At 43.0% G+C, this 19,677-nt stretch overlaps 1 protein-coding gene across 5 annotated transcripts in view; it reads left to right on the top strand.

Moving 5' to 3' along the window:
• Positions 1-19,677, top strand: part of LOC129818954 (DENN domain-containing protein 1A-like) — a 160,044-nt gene that overhangs the window by 56,788 nt on the left and 83,579 nt on the right. For all 5 annotated transcript variants that reach the window (XM_055875332.1, XM_055875333.1, XM_055875330.1 and 2 more), the window contains exons 4-5: positions 303-352; positions 4,032-4,151. In XM_055875332.1, coding sequence (XP_055731307.1) covers positions 303-352; positions 4,032-4,151 — 170 coding nt within the window. The remainder of the gene's footprint in view (positions 1-302; positions 353-4,031; positions 4,152-19,677) is intronic.

Here is a 19,677-nt window from a genome sequence, read left to right as displayed (position 1 = left end):
CCTGTCAATGTCTCTCTCTCCTCTACTTCCTCTATCTCTCCTTCTTTCTCTCCTCTACTTCCTCTCTCTCCTTCCTCTATTTCTCCTTCTCTCCCTCCTTTCTTTGTCCCCCTTTACACCTTAATAGATATTTTCCTTCACCTCCTTCTCTGCCCTCTGCCCTCATCTGTCTCTGATTTCTCCAGGCCATGCACTGTTATATGGTGTGGCGCAGTTAATACTTAGATTTATAGGCTCCTTTAGATGTATAAATGTTCTCTCTCTTCTCTCTCTCTCTGTTCTCTCTCTCTCTCCCCCAACAGGAAACTCTTCAGACAGTCCCCAAGTTCTGCTTCCCCTTCAGTGTGGACAGGTACGTTTGTTATAACACACACACACACACTCCCTCCCCTCTCGTCGTTTGTAATGCCGCACAGCCGGCAGCCGTGTTCTCCGGAAGCTTTTTGGAGAGTTTAAGGTCCTAGACCCCCATAACACACACACACACCACCCCTCTAGGGAAGTAATGTGTCTCTTCAGAGTGTGATTTACCAAACCCAGCTGGTGGCTAGGCCCGAGCTCTCTCCTGTCCCCCACTTGGTTGAGAGGGAGCTACTTTTAACTATTTTATTATGGCCTATCAAATGCACCCCCCCCCCCCCCCCCCCCCCCCCCCCCCAAATACAAAAGTACATTTTAGAATTTGTCACAGTAAACTAATACTAAATTATACTATGGTTAATTTGTATCTCAGACTGACAACACATACAGTATGTGACTTAAAGGTACACTGTGCAGAAATCGCTCCACCATTTCCTGGTTGCTAAAATTCTAATAGTTTGCCTCATTTCTGTTTATGTGCCAAAATATCAGGTATAGTGTAGAGAATCATTGTACCATCTGAACCGCAGTGAAATATATTTTGAATAACCACAAAATATTGTATTTTCAACAGTTTGAAGCTGGTGTACAAAACCCAAAGTAAAAGATGCAAAAACAAAACTCAAGACCGGGAAGCATAGAAAAGCGCTTCTTAGACTTGCTTTCAATAAGAATGAAATCTATAACTCATTGAATTTGGTTGGGTCACCCAAAAAGTTACATATTGCAGCTTTAACTCCACAGCTACACACTAGCTTGTCCTATTCCTTAGCTTGACAGTTATCACACCTATAACAAGAGAGATGGTTTGGTTACTTGGAAACTGAATGTTCTCACCTCTTACACATGCACAGTCTCCACACAATATGCTACAACCTGCATAATTAGAGAGAGAACACTACTCTGGTGCTAGTGAAGTCCCTGAGTGCTATCGCCATCTACAGGAGAGATGAGGAATCACACGCATGGTGACCGCAGTCACTCCAGTCAATATCAACAGGAGTGACACATACAATGGAGGAGAAGGCAGGGAGGCAGCGAGTGGGAGGAAAACTGTGTATGTGTGTGAAGCTGTTTGACATTTCGTCCCGCGTCCGTCTCTTTCTCTTGACACTGGCTCTACTTGCTCATGTTGAGAAATCCATGGGTCAGAAGTAGCTTCACTATCATCTCCACACACACACGCGCGCACGCACGCGCACACACGCACGCTCGCACGCGCACACACGCACACACAGCCCATTATTCCGACCTCTTGTCACACGAGAGAGAGAGAGAGAGAGAGGCTGCCCGCTAGGCTTCTATAGTTAGCCATGTGACACGCCGACTCAGGGCATTCTTGTCACCCCGGCTACTGGCCATGCCACACATCCACACAGCCACCCACATATCCACACAGCCATTCACTACTATAGGGTGGCGCACACAGTCAAGCTTACCGTATGCTTCCCAGTGGAAAACAGTTACATATACAGTGGCGCACAAAATTATTGACACCCTTGATAAAGATGTGTAATAATGAATGTATAAAGTAAATCATTTAAATACTGAGCTATATGTGTGCAAAAAAACATTTGGGAAATGTCATTATTTTATACTAATACAATTGCTCAGAGAAAGAGGTTTTGTAATCATTTTTTCTCAAAAAGTTAGGGGTCAAAATTATTGACATCCCTAAAGATACTTATAAATAAAGTAGTCAATAGTGTAGTATTTGGTCCCATATTCCTAGCACACAATGACTACATCAAATCAAGCTTGTGACTACAAACTTGGATGCGTTTGAGTTTGTTTTGGTTGTGTTTCAGATTGATGATCAGATTGATGATCAGATTGATGATCTGGATAATCCTGAATGAATCGTGAATAATGATGAGTGAGAAAGTTACAGAGGGTCAAAGATCATACCCCCAGGACATGCTAACCTTCACCATTATCAATAACAGGGGAGGTTAGCATTTTATATCATACCCCCAAGACATGCTAACCTTCACCATTATCAATGACAGGGGAGGTTAGCATTTTATATCATACCCCCAGGACATGCTAACCTTCACCATTATCAATAACAGGGGAGGTTAGCATTTTATATCATACCACCGGGACATGCTAACCTTCACCATTATCAATAACAGGGGAGGTTAGCATTTTATATCATACCCCCAGGACATGCTAACCTTCACCATTATCAATAACAGGGGAGGTTAGCATTTTATATCATACCCCCAGGACATGCTAACCTTCACCATTATCAATGACAGGGGAGGTTAGTATTTTATATCATACCCCCAGGACATGCTAACCTTCACCATTATCAATGACAGGGGAGGTTTGCATGTCTTAGGGGTATGATCTTTGACCCTCTAACTTTCTCACTAATCATTATTCACAATGCATTCAGGATTATCCATAATCGTGGTAGAATCCACATTAATATAGAAGTGTTTACAATAAAAGTGACTCCAAAATAACATAATACATTATTTGTCGTTCATTTAATTTGGGCACAAAATAATGTGAAACACAACCAAAACGAACTGCAAATGCATCCATAAGCTTGATGTAGTCATTGCGTGCTAGAAATTTGGGCCCAAATACAACTTTTTACTACTTAATTTATAAGAATCTTTATGGTTGTCAATCATTTTGACACCCCTACCTTTCGAGATGTTTTATTTTTTTTGTTAAACAACATCTTTCTCTGAGCAATTGTATTAGTATAAAATAATTTAATTTCCCATTTTTTTTAGCATATAATATAGCTCAGTATTTTAATAATTTACTTTATACAGTCATTATTGCTTATATTTATTAAGGGTGTCAATCATTTCGGACCCAACTGTATTATGACAAAATTTTGTAATGTTTTTGTGTTCGGCAGGGTCTGTTTTGGCTGTTTGAGCACACATATTTTTGGTAGCCGAAATCAACGCCCGTTCGTCAGTGATTGGTCGGTCAACATTAGGGATTCTTCAATTAAGTGTGGCAAAGGGTCTGAATACTTATGTAAATAAGGTATTTCTGTTTGACATTTTTTATAAATTAGTAAAACATTTCCAAAAACCTCTTTTTGCTTTGCATTATGGGGTATTGTGTGTAGATTGATGAGGGAAAAAAATATTAGATCCATTTTAGAATAAGACTGTAACGTAATAAAATGTGAAAAAAGTCAAGGTGTCTGTATACTTTCCGAATGCACTCTGTCTCGACTTCTCAAGGAAGACAAACAGTAATATCGCCGCTTCGTTCTAGTTATTCAAGCTAATATTTAAGGGAGTATGCAAGGCACAGACATTCACTCCACCTAGCCGAGTTCTGCTAGGAGCAAACCTAACCTACTATGCGGACGCTTTCAGCCAGCAACCCTCCTAAATGGACTGTTGCCGCTAGGTACTCTACCTACGATGCTAATACTGATAATGATGATAACACTAGCAATAGTAACAACACCTTTATACAGAAAGAACATTAAAGGGCACGACTTTGTGTAAAACGAGAAGCCATGTCTGAAAAGGCATCTTTCTTTCTCTCCTCCTGCTCGAATTCCTTCTCTCTCTCTACCTCCCCTTCTTTCTAGGCCAGATTACTGTTGAAAGGACTTTTGATGTAAAAACTGCTTTATGGATAAATTTGTTTGATTGATTGCTTCCCATCCTCTTTGTCTGATGCAGTCTGTCGGTGAGCCAAGTGGGCCAGAACTTCACCTTTGTTCTGACGGACATCGAGAGCAAGCAGCGCTTCGGCTTCTGCCGCCTCTCCTCGGGGGCCCACAGCTGCTACTGCATCCTCAGGTGAGACCCCTTTGTGTGTGTGCGAGAGAGAGAGAGTTTCCTAAATGCCCTGCGTACCACAAGGTACAGTGTCGGCACCATTGAACTTGGATTTTTACATTTTAGTCATTTAGCAAACGCTCTTATCCAGCGACTTACAGGAGCAATTAATACAACAGAGAATTGTGTGTTATACATGTTGTTTTTAAGTCAGCTGTTACTATTCTATAGTTGGATATTCTGCATCATTATAGCAGAGAAAAAGCAAAGGGAGAGAGACAGCCAAGTAGCCTTGGAAAAAGTGGAGCTACAGGACAGAACAGGTTAGGACAGGACAGAACAGGACAGAACATGTTAGAACAGGACAGATTAGGACAGGGCAGGTTAGGATGGGACTTGTTAGGACAGGAGATGTTAGGAAAGGATGGGTTAGGACTGGTTAGGACAGGACAGGTTAGGGAACAGTACAGAACAGGACCGGTTCGGGCAGGACAGGTTAGGACAGGACAAGCATTACAGAGGGTCCTATGGACTCTTAAATCTGAGTAGTGACTGTACCTTCGAGAAAAGTGGCTTTTCACATTCTCTGTGGGCAGAAGTCAGGCCGTGTTCTCTGTTCATACACACCCACTCACTCACTATCTCAAACATTCTCTCCAACACATACTGAATGCAAGATCACCCTACTTTCTACCAAGTCATCCTCTGTTGACCACCAATGGGCTCCCGAGTGGCGCAGTGGTCTAAGGTGCTAGAGGTGCATATTAGTGGTAGAGGTGTCACTACAGATACCCTGGTTAGAATCCAGGCTGTATCACAATCGGACGTGATTGGGAATCCCATAGGGGCGGCACAAAATTTGCCCAGCGTTGGCCGGTGCAGGCCGTCATTGTAAATAAGAATTTGTTTTTAACTGACTTGCCTTGTTAAGTAAATAGCGCATTCGCGGACGGCCATTTGGCATGGGTCTTGGTGGGGGGTGGTGAGTCGAGAGGGAAGTGACCCTGGGTCTTGGTGGGGGGTGGTGAGTCGAGAGGGAAGTGACCCTGAGTCTTGGTGGGGGGTGGTGAGTCGAGAGGGAAGTGACCCTGAGTCTTGGTGGGGGGTGGTGAGTCGAGAGGGAAGTGACCCTGGGTCTTGGTGGGGGTGGTGAGTCGAGAGGGAAGTGACCCTGGGTCTTGGTGGGGGTGGTGAGTCGAGAGGGAAGTGACCCTGGGTCTTGGTGGGGGGTGGTGAGTCGAGAGGGAAGTGACCCTGGGTCTTGGTGGGGGGTGGTGAGTCGAGAGGGAAGTGACCCTGGGTCTTGGTGGGGGTGGTGAGTCGAGAGGGAAGTGACCCTGGGTCTTGGTGGGGGGTGGTGAGTCGAGAGGGAAGTGACCCTGGGTCTTGGTGGGGGGTGGTGAGTCGAGAGGGAAGTGACCCTGGGTCTTGGTGGGGGTGGTGAGTCGAGAGGGAAGTGACCCTGGGTCTTGGTGGGGGGTGGTGAGTCGAGAGGGAAGTGACCCTGGGTCTTGGTGGGGGTGGTGAGTCGAGAGGGAAGTGACCCTGGGTCTTGGTGGGGGGTGGTGAGTCGAGAGGGAAGTGACCCTGGGTCTTGGTGGGGGGTGGTGAGTCGAGAGGGAAGTGACCCTGGGTCTTGGTGGGGGGTGGTGAGTCGAGAGGGAAGTGACCCTGGGTCTTGGTGGGGGTGGTGAGTCGAGAGGGAAGTGACCCTGGGTCTTGGTGGGGGGTGGTGAGTCGAGAGGGAAGTGACCCTGGGTCTTGGTGGGGGTGGTGAGTCGAGAGGGAAGTGACCCTGGGTCTTGGTGGGGGTGGTGAGTCGAGAGGGAAGTAACAACACTTCAAGACCTGAGGATGTGGCCTGATTGTTAGTGTGTTTGCACATACGCATGTGTGTGCTAGTTTTATCGGTGTGTGTGTTTTAGTTATTATTATAATTTTTGGGGGGGGCTCATCCACCACCCCCCCTCTTCGGAGGACAAAAATAAACTTTGTTCTTACATATTTTTCTTTTGTTGTTACATGTCCATTCTACACACATTTTACAGTAGTTATAGAGTAACAATAAAGTCATTTGATACATTTCATATACAGTCGTGGCCAAAGGTTTTGAGAATGACACACATATTAATTTCCACAAAGTTTGCTGCTTCAGTGTCTTTAGATATTTTTGTCAGATGTTACTATGGAATACTGAAGTATAATTACAAGCCTTTCATAAGTGTCAAAGTCTTTTATTGACAATTACATGAAGTTGATGCAAAGAGTCAATATTTGCAGTGTTGACCCTTCTTTTTCAAGACCTCTGCAATCCGTCCTGGCATGCTGTCAATTAACGTTTGGTTCACATCCTGACTGATGGCAGCCCATTCTTGCATAATCAATGCTTGGAGTTTGTCAGAATTTGTGGGTTTTTGTTTGTCCACCCGCCTCTTGAGGATTGACCACAAGTTCTCCACAGATTAAGGTCTGGGGAGTTTCCTGGCCATGGACCCAAAATATTGATGTTTTGTTCACCGAGCCACATAGTTATCACTTTTGCCTTATGGCAAGGTGCTCCATCATGCTGGAAAAGGCATTGTTCGTCACCAAACTGTTCCTGGATGGTTGGGAGAAGTTGCTCTCAGAGGATGTGTTGGTACCATTCTTTATTCATGACTGTGTTCTTAGGCAAAATTGTGAGTGAGCCCACTCCCTTGGCTGAGAAGCAACCCCACACATGAAGGGTTTCAGGATGCTTTACTGTTGGCATGACACAGGACTGATGGTAGCCCTCACATTGTCTTCTCCGGACAAGTTTTTTTCCGGATGACCCAAGCAATCGGAAAGGGGATTCATCAGAGAAAATGACTTTACCCCATTCCTCAGCAGTCCTCAGCAGTGATGTTTTCCTGGAGAGAAGTGGTTTCTTTGCTGTCCTTCTTGACACCAGGTCATCCTCCAAAAGTCTTCGCCTCACTGTGCGTGCAGATGCACTCACACCTGCCTGCTGCCATTCCTGAGCAAGCTCTGTACTGGTGGTGCCCCGATCCCAGAGCTGAATCAACTTTAGGAGACGGTCCTGGCGCTTGCTGGGCTTTCTTCGGCGCCCTGAAGCCTTCTTCACAACAATTGAACCGCTCTCCTTGAAGGTCTTGATGATCCAATAAATGGTTGATTTAGGTGCAATCTTACTGGCAGCAATATCCTTGCCCGTTGAAGCCCTTTTCGTGCAAAGAAATGATGACGGCACTGTTTCCTTCCAGGTAACCATGATTGACAGAGGAAGAACAATGATTCCGAGCACCACCCTCCTTTTGAAGCTTCCAGTCTGTTATTCGAACTCAATCAGCATGACAGTGATCTCCAGCCGTGTCCTCGTCAACACTCACACCTGTGTTAACGAGAGAATCACTGACATGATGTCAGCTGGTGCTTTTGTGGCAGGGTTGAAATGCAGTGGAAATGTTTTTTGGGGATTCAGTTCATTTGCATGGCAAAGAGGGACTTTGCAATTAATTGCAATTCATCTGATCACTAACGTTCTGGAGTATATGCAAATTGCCATCATACAAACTGAGGCAGCAGACTTTGTGAAAATTAATAATTGTGTCATTCTCAAAACTTTTGGTCACGACTGTACATTACATCTAGATGGATAGTACTAATACATTATTCGGTCATAACTATTATAGAACATGAGCTTTGTGTGTGTGTGTGACCTGAGAATAGAGCCTGATTGTGTGTGTATGTGTGCATGTTTGCACATGCCCCTGTGTGTGTTAGAAAGAGTACGGGAGTGTGTATTTATGTGTATCTAGTTTTATCTGTGTGTGTGTATGCACGCATGTCACTCTGATGGAGCAGCAGCTGTAGTATCTCCACTGGTTAGAGAGCCAAGCCACCACCGCTTTGGGCAAAGGCCGGAAAACCTTCCCGGATATCCCATCACTCGGGTGCTTTGAAATCCGACCACTCCAACCTCAATGTTTTGTCTCTGACTAGTAATTCCTTTGTTGCCTAGAGGCCACCCCTTCCCCTCTCTACTGATTTCTGTCTCTGTGTATGCTGGAAGAAGTACGTGGATCAGTAAGCGGTATATGTGTTGTTCAAAAACTAGGGACTATTTTGACTCCATTATTTATATTTTGAAGGTGGATAAAATATGAATGCTGACAAAAATCATTACAGTAATGTGAGAATCCGTTGCTCTCTTTCAGTCTCAGAGCTATTTCTCTCTTTCTTTTTCACTTGATTGATATCTGCCTTTCTATTTTTATCTTAATCTCTTTTCATCCCCCCTTCTCTTTCTCTCTCTCCTCCCTTCTCTCTCTGTCTCACCCCCCTCTCTGTCTCCCTCTCTGTCTCTCTCTCTCTCTTTCTGTCTTTCTCTGTTAATCTAGCAGCTAATCTAACCAGTCTCAATGCAGTCTCAATGGACATACAGTAGTCAGACTAGAGGCATGTACACAGAACAAAAATACAAATGCAACATGCAACAATTTCAAAGATTTTACTGAGTTACAGTTCATATAAGGACATCACTCAATTGAAATAATTTCATTAGGCCATAATCTATGGATTTGACATGACTGGGAATACAGATATGCATCTGTTGGTCACATATACCTTAAATAAAAGGTAGGGGCATGGATTAGAAAACCAGTCAGTATCTCGTCTGACCACCACTTGCCTCATGCTGCGTGACACATCTACTTCGCATAGAGTTGATCAGTCTGTTGCTTGTGGAATGTTTTCCCTCTCCTTTTTAATGGCTGTGCGAAGTTGCTGGATATTGGCGAGAACTGGAACACCCTGTCTTACACGTCGATTCAGAGCATCCCAAACATGCTCAATGGGTATCATGTATGCTGAGTATGCAGGCCATGGAAGAAGTACATTTTCAGCTTCCAGGAATTGTGTACAGATCCTTGCGACATAGGGCCGTGCATTATCATGCTGGAACATAAGGTGATGGCGGCGGTAGAATGACACGACAATGGGCCTTAGGATTTTGTCACGGTATCTCTGTGCATTTAAATTGCCATCGATAAAATTTAATTGGGTTCATTGTCTGTAGCTGATGCCTGCCCATACCATACCGCCACCATGGGGCACTCTGTTCACAACTTTGACATCAGCAAACCGCTCGCCCATACACGTGGTCTGTGGTTGTGATGCCGGGTTGGACGTACTGCCAAATTCTCTAAACGACGTTTGGTAGAGAAATTAACATTCAATTCTCTGGCAACAGCTCTGGTGGACATTCCTGCGGTCAGCATGCCAATTGCACACTCCCTTCAAAACTTGAGACATCTGTGATATTGTGTTCTGTGACAAAACTGCACATTTTAGTTGCCTTTTATTGTCCCCCAGCACAAGGTGCACCTGTGTAATGATTATGCTGTTTAATTAACTTCTTATGGCTGAGATCCCGTTAACGGGATCGACTTGACAACAGCCAGTGTAAGTGCAGGGCGCCAAATTCAAACAACAGAAATCTTATATTTAAAATTCCTCAAACATACAAGTATTTTACACCATTTTAAAGATAAACTTGTTGTAAATCCAGGCACAGTGTTCGATTTCAAAAAGGCTTTGCGATGAAAGCACACCAAACGATTATGTTAGGTCAGCACTTAGTCACAGAAAAACACAGCCATTTTTCCAGCCACTAACCTTTGATGATCTTCATCAGATGACACTCATAGGACTTCATGTTACCCAATACATGTATGTTTTGTTCGATGTAGTTCATATTTATATCCAAAAATCTTAGTTTACATTGGCGCGTTATGTTCAGTAACGTTTTGCATCCAAAACATCCGGTGATTTTGCAGAGCCACATCAATTTACAGAAATACTCATAATAAACATTGATAAAAGATACAAGTATTTTACATGGAACTTTAGATAAACTTCTCCTTAATGCAACCGCTGTGTCAGATAAACATATTTTTTTTGACTGCCCTTGACCAGCACAAAAACATCCTGTGGCGTTCTGCATTAGCATCGAATAGCCCCTGCGATATGCAACTTTTCAGGGAAGTCAGGAACCAATATACACAGTCAGTTAGGAAAGCTGAGGCTAGCTTTTTCAAACAGAAATGTACATCCTCCAGCACAAATTCCAAGAAGGTTTGGGACACTGTAAAGTCCATGGAGAAAAAGAGCACCTCCTCCCAGCTGCCCACTGCACTGAGGCTAGGAAACACTGTCACTACTGATAAATCTACGATAAGTGATCATTTCAATAAGCATTTTTCTACGGCTGGCTATGCTTTCCACCTGGCTACCCCTACCCCGGCCAACAGCTTTGCACCCCCTGCAGCAACTTTCCCAAGCCCCCCCGCTTCTCCTTCACCCAAATCCAGACAGCTGATGTTCTGAAATAGCTGTAAAATCTGGATCCCTACAAATCAGCTGGGCTAGACAATCTGGACCCTTTCTTTCTAAAATTATCCTCCAAAATTGTTGCAACCCCTATTACTAGCCTGTTCAACCTCTCTTTCGTATCATCTGAGATGCCCAAATATTGGAAAGCTGCCGCGGTTATCCCCCTCTTCAAAGGGGGAGACACTCTAGACCCAAACTGTTATAGACATATATCCATCCTGCCCTGCCTTTCTAAAATCTTAGAAAGCCAAGTTAACAAACAGATCACCGATCATTTCGAATCCCACCGTACCTTCTCCACTATGCAATCTGGTTTCCGAGCTGGTCATGGGTGCACCTCAGCCACGCTCAAGGTCCTAAACGATATCATAACCGCCATCGATAAAAGACAGCACTGTGCAGCCGTCTTCATCGACCTGGCCAAGACTTTCGACTCTGTCAATCACTGCATTCTTATCGGCAAACTCAATAGCCTTGGTTTCTCAAATGACTGCCTCCCCTGATTCACCAACTACTTCTCAAATAGAGTTCAGTGTGTCAAATCGGAGGGCCTGTTGTCCGGTCCTCTAGGGGTGCCACAGGGTTCAATTCTCTGGCCAACTCTTTTCTCTGTATATCAATGATGTCGCTCTTGCTGCTGGTGATTCTCTGATCCACCTCTGCGCAGACGACACCATTCTGTTTACATCTGGCCCATCTTTGGACGCTGTGTTAACAAACCTCCAAACGAGCTTCAATGCAATTAACACTCCTTCCGTGGCCTCCAACTGCCTTTAAGGTCAACCAATTAATCAGCATGGTCCATTTAATTAGGGCCGATTTCAAGTTTTCATAACAATCGGTATCTCCATTTTTGGATTACATTGCACTCCACGAGGAGACTGCGTGGCAGGCTGACCACCTGATACGCGAGTGCAGCGAGGAGCCAAGGTAAGTTCCCAGCGAGCATTAAACTTATCTTATAAAAAACAATCAGTCTTAACATAATCACTAGTTAACTACACATGGCTGATGATATTACTATTTTAACTGGCTTGTCCTGCATTGCAAATAATCAATGCGGTGCCTGTTAATTTATCATTGAATCACAGCCTACTTCGCCAAACGGGTGATGATTTAACAAGCGCATTCGCGAAAAAAGCACTGTCGTTGCACCAATGTACCTAACCATAAACATCAATGACTTTATTAAAATCAATACACAAGTAGATTTTTTTAAACCTGCAGATTTAGTTCAGATAAATTAATGTTAGCAGGCAATATTAACTAGGGAAATTGTGTCACTTCTCTTGCGTTCTGTGCAAGCAGAGTCAGGGTATATTCAGAGGTTTGGGCCGCCTGGCTTGTTGCGAACTGTGTGAAGACCATTTCTTCCTATCAAAGACAGTAATTAATTTGACATAATTATGACATAACATTGAAGGTTATACAATGCAACAGCAATATTTAGACTTATGGATGCCACCCGTTCGATAAAATATGGAACGGTATTTCACTGAAAGAATAAACGTTTTGTTTTCTAAATGATTTGACCATATTAATTTTTATTTTTTTACCTTTATTTAACTACGCAAGTCAGTTAAGAACAAATTCTTATTTTCAATGACGGCCTAGGAATAGTGGGTTAACTGCCTTGTTCAGGGGCAGAACGGCAGATTTTTACCTTGTCGGCTCGGGGATTTGATCTTGCAACCTTTTGGTTATTAGTCCAACGCTCTAACCACTAGGCTACCTGCCGCCCCGACCAAAGGCTTGTGTTTCTGTGTGTTTATTATATTATAATTAAGTCTATGATTTGATATTTGATAGAGCAGTCTGACTGAGGGGGTGTAGTCAGCAGCAGGCTTGTAAGCATTCATTAAAACAGCACTTTCCTGCGTTTGCCAGCAGCTCTTCACAATGCTTGAAGAACAGCGCTTTTTATAACTTCAAGCCTATTAACTCCCGAGATTAGGCTGGCAATACTATAGTGCCTATAACAAGTCAATGGTATATGAAATACAAATGGTATAGAGAGAAATAGTCCTATAATTCCTATAATAACTACAACCTAAGACTTCTTAACAGGGAATATTGTAGACTCATGTTAAAAGGAACCACCAGCTTTCATATGTTCTCATGTTCTGAGCAAGGAACTTAGACGCTTTTTTACATGGCACATATTGCACTTTTACTTTCTTCTCCAACACTGTGTTTTTGCATTATTTAAACCAAATTGAACATGTTTCATTATTTATTTGAGACTAAATATATGTTTATTTATGTATTATATTGAGTTAAAATAAAAGTGTTCATTCAGTATTGTTGTAATTGGATTTTTTTGGTCCTCCAATACTCTGTATCGGTATCGGCGTTGAAAAATCATAATCGGTCGACCTCTATTTTAAATGCTAGTAAAACTAAATGCATGCTCTTCAACCGATTGCTGCCCACACCCTCCCTCCTGACTAGCATCACTACTCTGGACGGTTCTGACTTAGAATACGTCGACAGCTACAAATGCCTAGCTGTCTGGTTAGACAGTTAACTTTCCTTTCAGACTCACATTAAGCATCTCCAATCCAAAATGAAATCTAGAATCGGCTTCCTATTTCGCAACAAAGCATCCTTCACTTATGCTGCCAAACATACCCTCGTAAAACTGACTATCCTACCGATCTTTGACTTCGGCGATGTCCTTTACAAAATAGCCTCCAACACTCTACTCAGCAAACTGGATGCAGTCTATCACAGTGTCATCCGTTTTGTCACCAAAGCCCCATATACTACCCATCACTGCGACCTGTATGTTCTCGTTGGCTGGCCCTCGCTACATATTCGTCGCCAAACCCACTGGCTCCAGGCCATCTATAAGTCTTTGCTAGGTAAAGCCTCGCCTTATCTCAGCTCACTGGTCACCATATCAGCACCCACCCGTAGTACGCGCTCCAGCAGGTATATCTCACTGGTCATCCCCAAAGCCAACACTTCCTTTGGCCGCCTTTCCTTACAGTTCTCTGCTGCCAATGACTGGAGCGATTTGCAAAAATCACTGAAGCTGGAGACTTATATCTCCCTCTCTAACTTTAAGCATCAGCTCTCAGACCAGCTTACCGATCACTGTACCTGCATACAGCCAATCTGTAAATAGCACACCCAACTACCTTATCCCCATATTGTTATTTATCTTCTTGCTTTTTTGCACCCCATTATCTCTACTTGCACATCATCATCTGCACATCTATCACTCCAGTATTAATGCTAAATTGTAATTATTTTTCCTCTATGGCCTATTACCTTACCTCCCTACTCTTCTACATTTGCACACAATGTTCATAGATTTTTCTATTGTGTTATTGACTGTACGTTTGTTTGTGTAACTCTGTGTTGTTGTTTTTGTCGCACTGCTTTGTTTTATCTTGGCCAGGTCGCAGTTGTAAATGAGAACTTGTTCTCAACTGGCCTACCTAGTTAAATAAATGTGAAATAAAAAATAAATAAATATCCTCTTCATGTTAATTCTTGGTGGCCCAGTCACACAATGTACTCTAGAAACAGCAATAATTGAAACCCATGCATATGTTTGAGTTTTACGTCAGAGTCAGATGGATACTGCTTTGTAGCTTTCTAACCAGCACCCTAATCCAAAATCTGAACCTTGTTTCTGGGCTTCATGGGGGTGAAACTTAGCAAAGCCATGTTTTTGTCCATACGCATGGACTGCTAGCTGTTTGCTAATAGGATTAGCCCAATATGGAATTTGCAGATCACCTATATGACCGGGTCCTCTTTCTATTCTCTCTAATTGGAAGTTCCCAGTAGTTATTTACCTGTTTTTTTGGCTAGCTCTGGTAAGTAGGCTAGCTCGCATCACCTCAGGGAGGGCCCTATCAATTTTTCCTCTTGCTGTTTCTCTGGCTCTCTCTCTCTCTGTCCGTCTGTCCCACTCCCCAGAGAGAGTGCAGGGTCGTCCATTTTGTTTTAATTGAGCAGAAACATGTGAAGGGATCAGAAATATCTCGAAGGATTAGGGGGTTTGGGGGAGAGTGCGAGGGAGGGATGAAAACTGAAGTCGGGGCCCACCCCCGCGGCTCACTCCATGGAGCAAAACAAGGGTGCTGCTGGGTATGAATGTAGTTAACGTGACCTCTGAACCCGCCGAACTGTTGACATGGAAAGCAGCCAGGGCCGCGTCCACAGAACGCCTTTTGTTCATCTCATTTACCCTCCCTCGTCCTCTCCTGTTGCTCCACTTTGAGGGAGGGATAGAGGGAGGGGGGTAGAGAGAGAGAGTTGGCAGCTCGGATTGGAGGAATGCGAACAGGGAGCCCCCTTTTCTTTTCCCAGGCTTTAGAAACAAGTGATGGGCCCTCTCAGAGCAGGAACAGCACGTCCTCTCTAGCAGGTTTGCTCAGGCTCAACTCAATCGACACTGACAGGTTCCTGGCCTGGCCAGGCCAATTGGCAGAGCATGGGGGAGGGGGGCAACATGGGGCTGGCTGGCCGCATTTCGTGTTGTTGTTTGGGGGAAGGGGGGCAGTGGGGTGACTACAGGATAACAGGGGTAGTGGAGGGCACACCTGTGAGGCAACAAGGTTGGTTGGGTTGTGGATGTGACAGGCATGTTCATTTATGACTTTATTGGTGCATTCTCTAGGTTCTTTGTTTACATTTTATTTGGTTTGATTGTTAGTTTGATTGATTATATTATTATGTGTTTATTGACCGTACCGTGTTAAATTAGAGCAAAGATTTTAGGTAAACGATTATCATCTAAACTTTGAGCATTGAATGTTAACATTAGTTCCTTGACTCCAGTGTCACTGGTTCATAAACAGAACTTGTTTGGACACTGCTATATTTTCATTAATTTTGTGCTCAGTATGTAGACTAGTTCTTCTGTGCACTAGTTGTCAAACGATACTCTAAATCAACTAGGGCTGACCACATTTATTTGACTGGTCGATTGTTTGGTCGATAGATTTTTTTTAGTCGAGCAGTGGCAAATAAATATAAAAAAATGATGTCACACGAGACACCTGTCTGATTCACACCTGTCTGATTCACACCTGTCTGATTCACACCTGTCTCGGTGGACTAATCCATTGCAGAAGCTGTGGGGATGGCACACCACTATCACCAGTAGACATTTACTGTTAATTTTCATAATTTTTAATCTACACTGTTTGTTTGATTACAGTCATTTCTGTTACTGCATTAAATATATTATTATTACAGTCTTACCATTGTCATTGTTGGAGTGGACACGTTGTTTACAGAGCACACAACCTAGGCTACACTTGTGCGAGAAGAAAAAGTTTGGGATTATTTCATTCCATTTACGAGTTGTCAATTTATTAATTGTCTTTTGTTTGGGGCGCTCCTGTCAATCTTGAGTAAGGACACACTATTGTTTACGCATAGAAGTAGCCCTAGGCTACCTGGCCTGCACGCAAATGTAGGCCTATAATTGTGCCCATCTGGGGATCGAATACTATTTCTGATTGTCTTATCTCTCTATCACTGTGGAGCTTCTCAAAGTCATTTTTTCTTCGCCTCACACAGAAAGTAAACAGAGTTGGTTTTTTCATCCATTGAGAATGACAATAGTTCCTCAATGTAACCTATTTGAAAAATCTTTCCAGCTCTTTAGATAACCACTCAGCATGAAAGGGGGAAAAAAATGTCATTCTCTGATCCAGTGGAAACGTCATAAAAGAGGCCTACCTGATTACTTCTTATCCCTTGCGCAAAATAGCCTACAGCTGTGTCTGTCTGTCTGGAGCTTACAGGTGCAGGAAACTCCTGAAGGCTGGATCAAGTTAATAGTTGATACAATGTTTCAAGTTCCTTGCAGACAGGCCATGGGTAGCCAGTGTGACTTAAAGGATATTTATTTTTATCAGGATATTTTGTACCTGGGGGCTGCAATGGTTTTTTTGTTGGCTTTATGTAGGCTGTTTTTACATATTGGCAATAGAAGTTACTTTTAGATTTCTATAATTTTCATTTAGATAGAATTTTGATTAACCACATGACTTTGCTTTTTAGATATGAAGACTTTATTATAAATTAAATGAAAAAGTTCCATGAAAATGTGCTTATGAAAATCATAATTGGCACGCAGATCAGTAGAAATGGTACGATAACTTGGCACTCCAAATGGAAAAGGTTTTCGACCTCTGTTATAGCCTATTACCGGCAACTTTAGAAGTGTAATGGTAGAATCTGTGAAGGCCAGCAGCAGCAGGAGGAGGAGGATCCAGAACAGGGTTTTTTCTTCTGGTTAGGCTTTATTGATATCTGGCTTCCGCTTTAGTAACTTTGAAGAATCTCAAATATAAAATATATTTGGATTTGTTTAACACCTGTTTTTGTTACTACATGATTCCATATGTGTTATTTCATAGTTTTGATGTCTTCACTATTATTCTACAATGTAGAAAATAGTTAAAATAAAGAAATTAGTAAGTGTGTCCAAACTTTTGACTGGTACTGTATATCATACACTACAGTTGAAGAACAATGGGAGAGAAATTCTGCTTTGAAAGTTGATAAACTTGTAACCCCACTTTTGAGAAAATGGCTCTTTAATGTTTTGTAACACCTACTGGAGAGCTCTTCTTTGTCTACGCCCATTCTGCATCGTTCACACCCTCTTAAGCCTTAGCCCCACCCATCTCTTTAAGGATTCACATGTGAGGCCATGTGCTAAACAGAGTGAGTATGCTAGTGTACTAAACAACCAAAGATTTCAAGACTAAAGTCTGGTTTATACTACGTCTATCGACATGTCTGTAGACAATTGTCACAGTGACATCATGAACATTCTATTGTCTTCCGACATCAAACTTGTCCTTGTCATTATAAAAAAGGATAAACACAAACATTTTAACACCAATAAATCCTTCCGTTTAAAAATGTATTTAGTATACACTACCATTTAAAGGTTTGGGGTCACTTCGACATTTCCTTGTTTTTGAAAGAAAGCACATTTTTTGTCCATTAAAATCATTTCAAATTGATCACAAATACAGTGTACACATTGTTGATGTTGTAAATGGCTATTGTAGCTGGAAATGGGTAATTGTTATGGAATATCTACATAGGCATACAGAGGCTGATTAAAGAAGCAATAAAACTGGCCTTCTTTAGACTAGTTGAGTATCTGGAGCATCAGCATTTGTGGGTTCGATTACAGGCTCAAAATGGCTAGAAACAAAATAGCTTTCTTTTAAAACTCGTCAGTCTATTCTTGTTCTGAGAATTGAAGGCTGTTCCATGCGAGAAAATGCCAAGAAACTGAAGATCTCGTACAACGCTGTGTACTACTTCACAGAACAGCTCAAACTGTCTCTAACCGGAATAGAAAGAGGAGTGGGAGGCACTGGCGCACAACTGAGCAAGAGGACAAGTACATTACAGTGTCTAGTTTGAGAAACAGATGCCTCACAAATCATCAACTGGGAGCTTCATTAAATAGTACCCGCAAAACACCAGTCTCAATGTCAACAGTGAACTGGCGACTCCGGGACGCTGGCCTTCTCGGCGGCCAGAATTTTCTCCATCTCCTTAGCTATCATACTCTGCTTCCACCGGCATTCCACTGATTTCAAAACTTGGTCAACTTCTTCCATGATCGCCGTTTCAGAATACTCTAAAATGTCTGGTTCAATGAAGATGTTATTACCTAAATCAGGGATTTCCTCATCGTCTCCAGAAGTGGAGAGCATTAGCAACACTTTTGCAGTTCTTCGCGATACCTTTTAAAAGCTGCGTTAGAAATTATTACTTATACATACTGAGCAGCTCATATTATAGACAGAAGCTACATGGCAGACCAATCTGAACTCATCTTTCTGCATGTTCAGCCCATCCATTATCTCAGCCAATCATGGCTAGTGGGAAGGTTCCTGTCTTTTGCCGTGGCTAAACCAACTAGGCTTGTAATTTAACAATTTTATTCATATTCACAGATGACATACAAGTTTGTTATTAAGGCACATGAAAGTTCACATGTTCCAGAAGTCATTTCTGCAAAAAGTAGAAGTAGTGACGTGCAACATATGCCTAGTTTCCTGAAACCAGTCACATATGAAAAAATACACATTTTTACATTTCATCCAATCGACCAAAAGAACAGACGACTCTCGGCGACAGCCATTAAAATCGACACAACCTTTTTGACGTTTCATCTAATTTAGCGTATTTCCAACACCTACCACCAAGAGGTCACGCACAATTAAGACCACAATACTAGACCCCAGCAAAAAAGAAACAAAGAACAAGAAAAAATTAAGAATGGAAAAAGCCAATCCAATTCTGTAGACTGTTGACTAGAGACAATCCCTTAGGGAGGGGAACTCTGGACTATAGAGTGGCCCAGCGTGTGGCGCTTTCTCCGGGGCTCCTCTTCACTTCAGCTGGGGGGATTAAAGCCGCGCTAGGCCTCTGACCTTGCTTTGTTTACATCCGACACAAAAAACGCAATCATTACAAACCCCTCTGTCTTCTTCGACACAGTAAAGGCTGTGACCTGCACACACAGCGGCACCATACGTGTGCGCCGATCGTAAAATAAATCAATTGGGGAATTCGATTAGTTTACCTCAATGGGCGGCAATGGGCCCAACCGGCAGGCGGCTAAGTGGAAAGCGGTACGGTTGAGAGGGTTAGAAGAGACTTAAGGAGATCGTAGAATGGTGTTTGGAGATTAAGGTGTTAATGGGGTCTGATTAAATGTGAAATGGACTGATTTGGTGAGCTATGTCCTTGGCTGAACACACAGTGTTTGTAAATGTCCACTTGAGAGCACCCAGTGTTGTGGCTGGTTATACCGGCCGGCTGGTCCCGCTGTTTAACCTCCCATTGATGGTGTTGTGGTTGGTAAAACTGTATGTGGATGCAGCAGCAGCAATACACTACCAGGGCTTACCCTAAGGTCTGCTCTTTACTGTACAAGGGATGAATGGATGAGGCACTCTTGCCACAATGCAAAGCCGAGCACACACTCATGCGAACACACGCACACGCACACTGTTGAATGTTATAGGTCTAAGGTAGAACACAAATGTCTAGAGGCCTGGTGTATTGATGATTATGTATTGATGAAGTACCACTTCTGTCGCCATATCACTGATCCCTGTGTGATTGTGTCTGTGTGTGTGTGTGTCTGTCTGTCTGTCTGTCTGTC

Source organism: Salvelinus fontinalis, chromosome 21 (assembly GCF_029448725.1).
Source record: "Salvelinus fontinalis isolate EN_2023a chromosome 21, ASM2944872v1, whole genome shotgun sequence".
Lineage (NCBI taxonomy): Eukaryota > Metazoa > Chordata > Actinopteri > Salmoniformes > Salmonidae > Salvelinus > Salvelinus fontinalis.
Note: the sequence above shows the minus strand (reverse complement) of the source record. Positions and strands in the feature narration are given on the sequence as shown.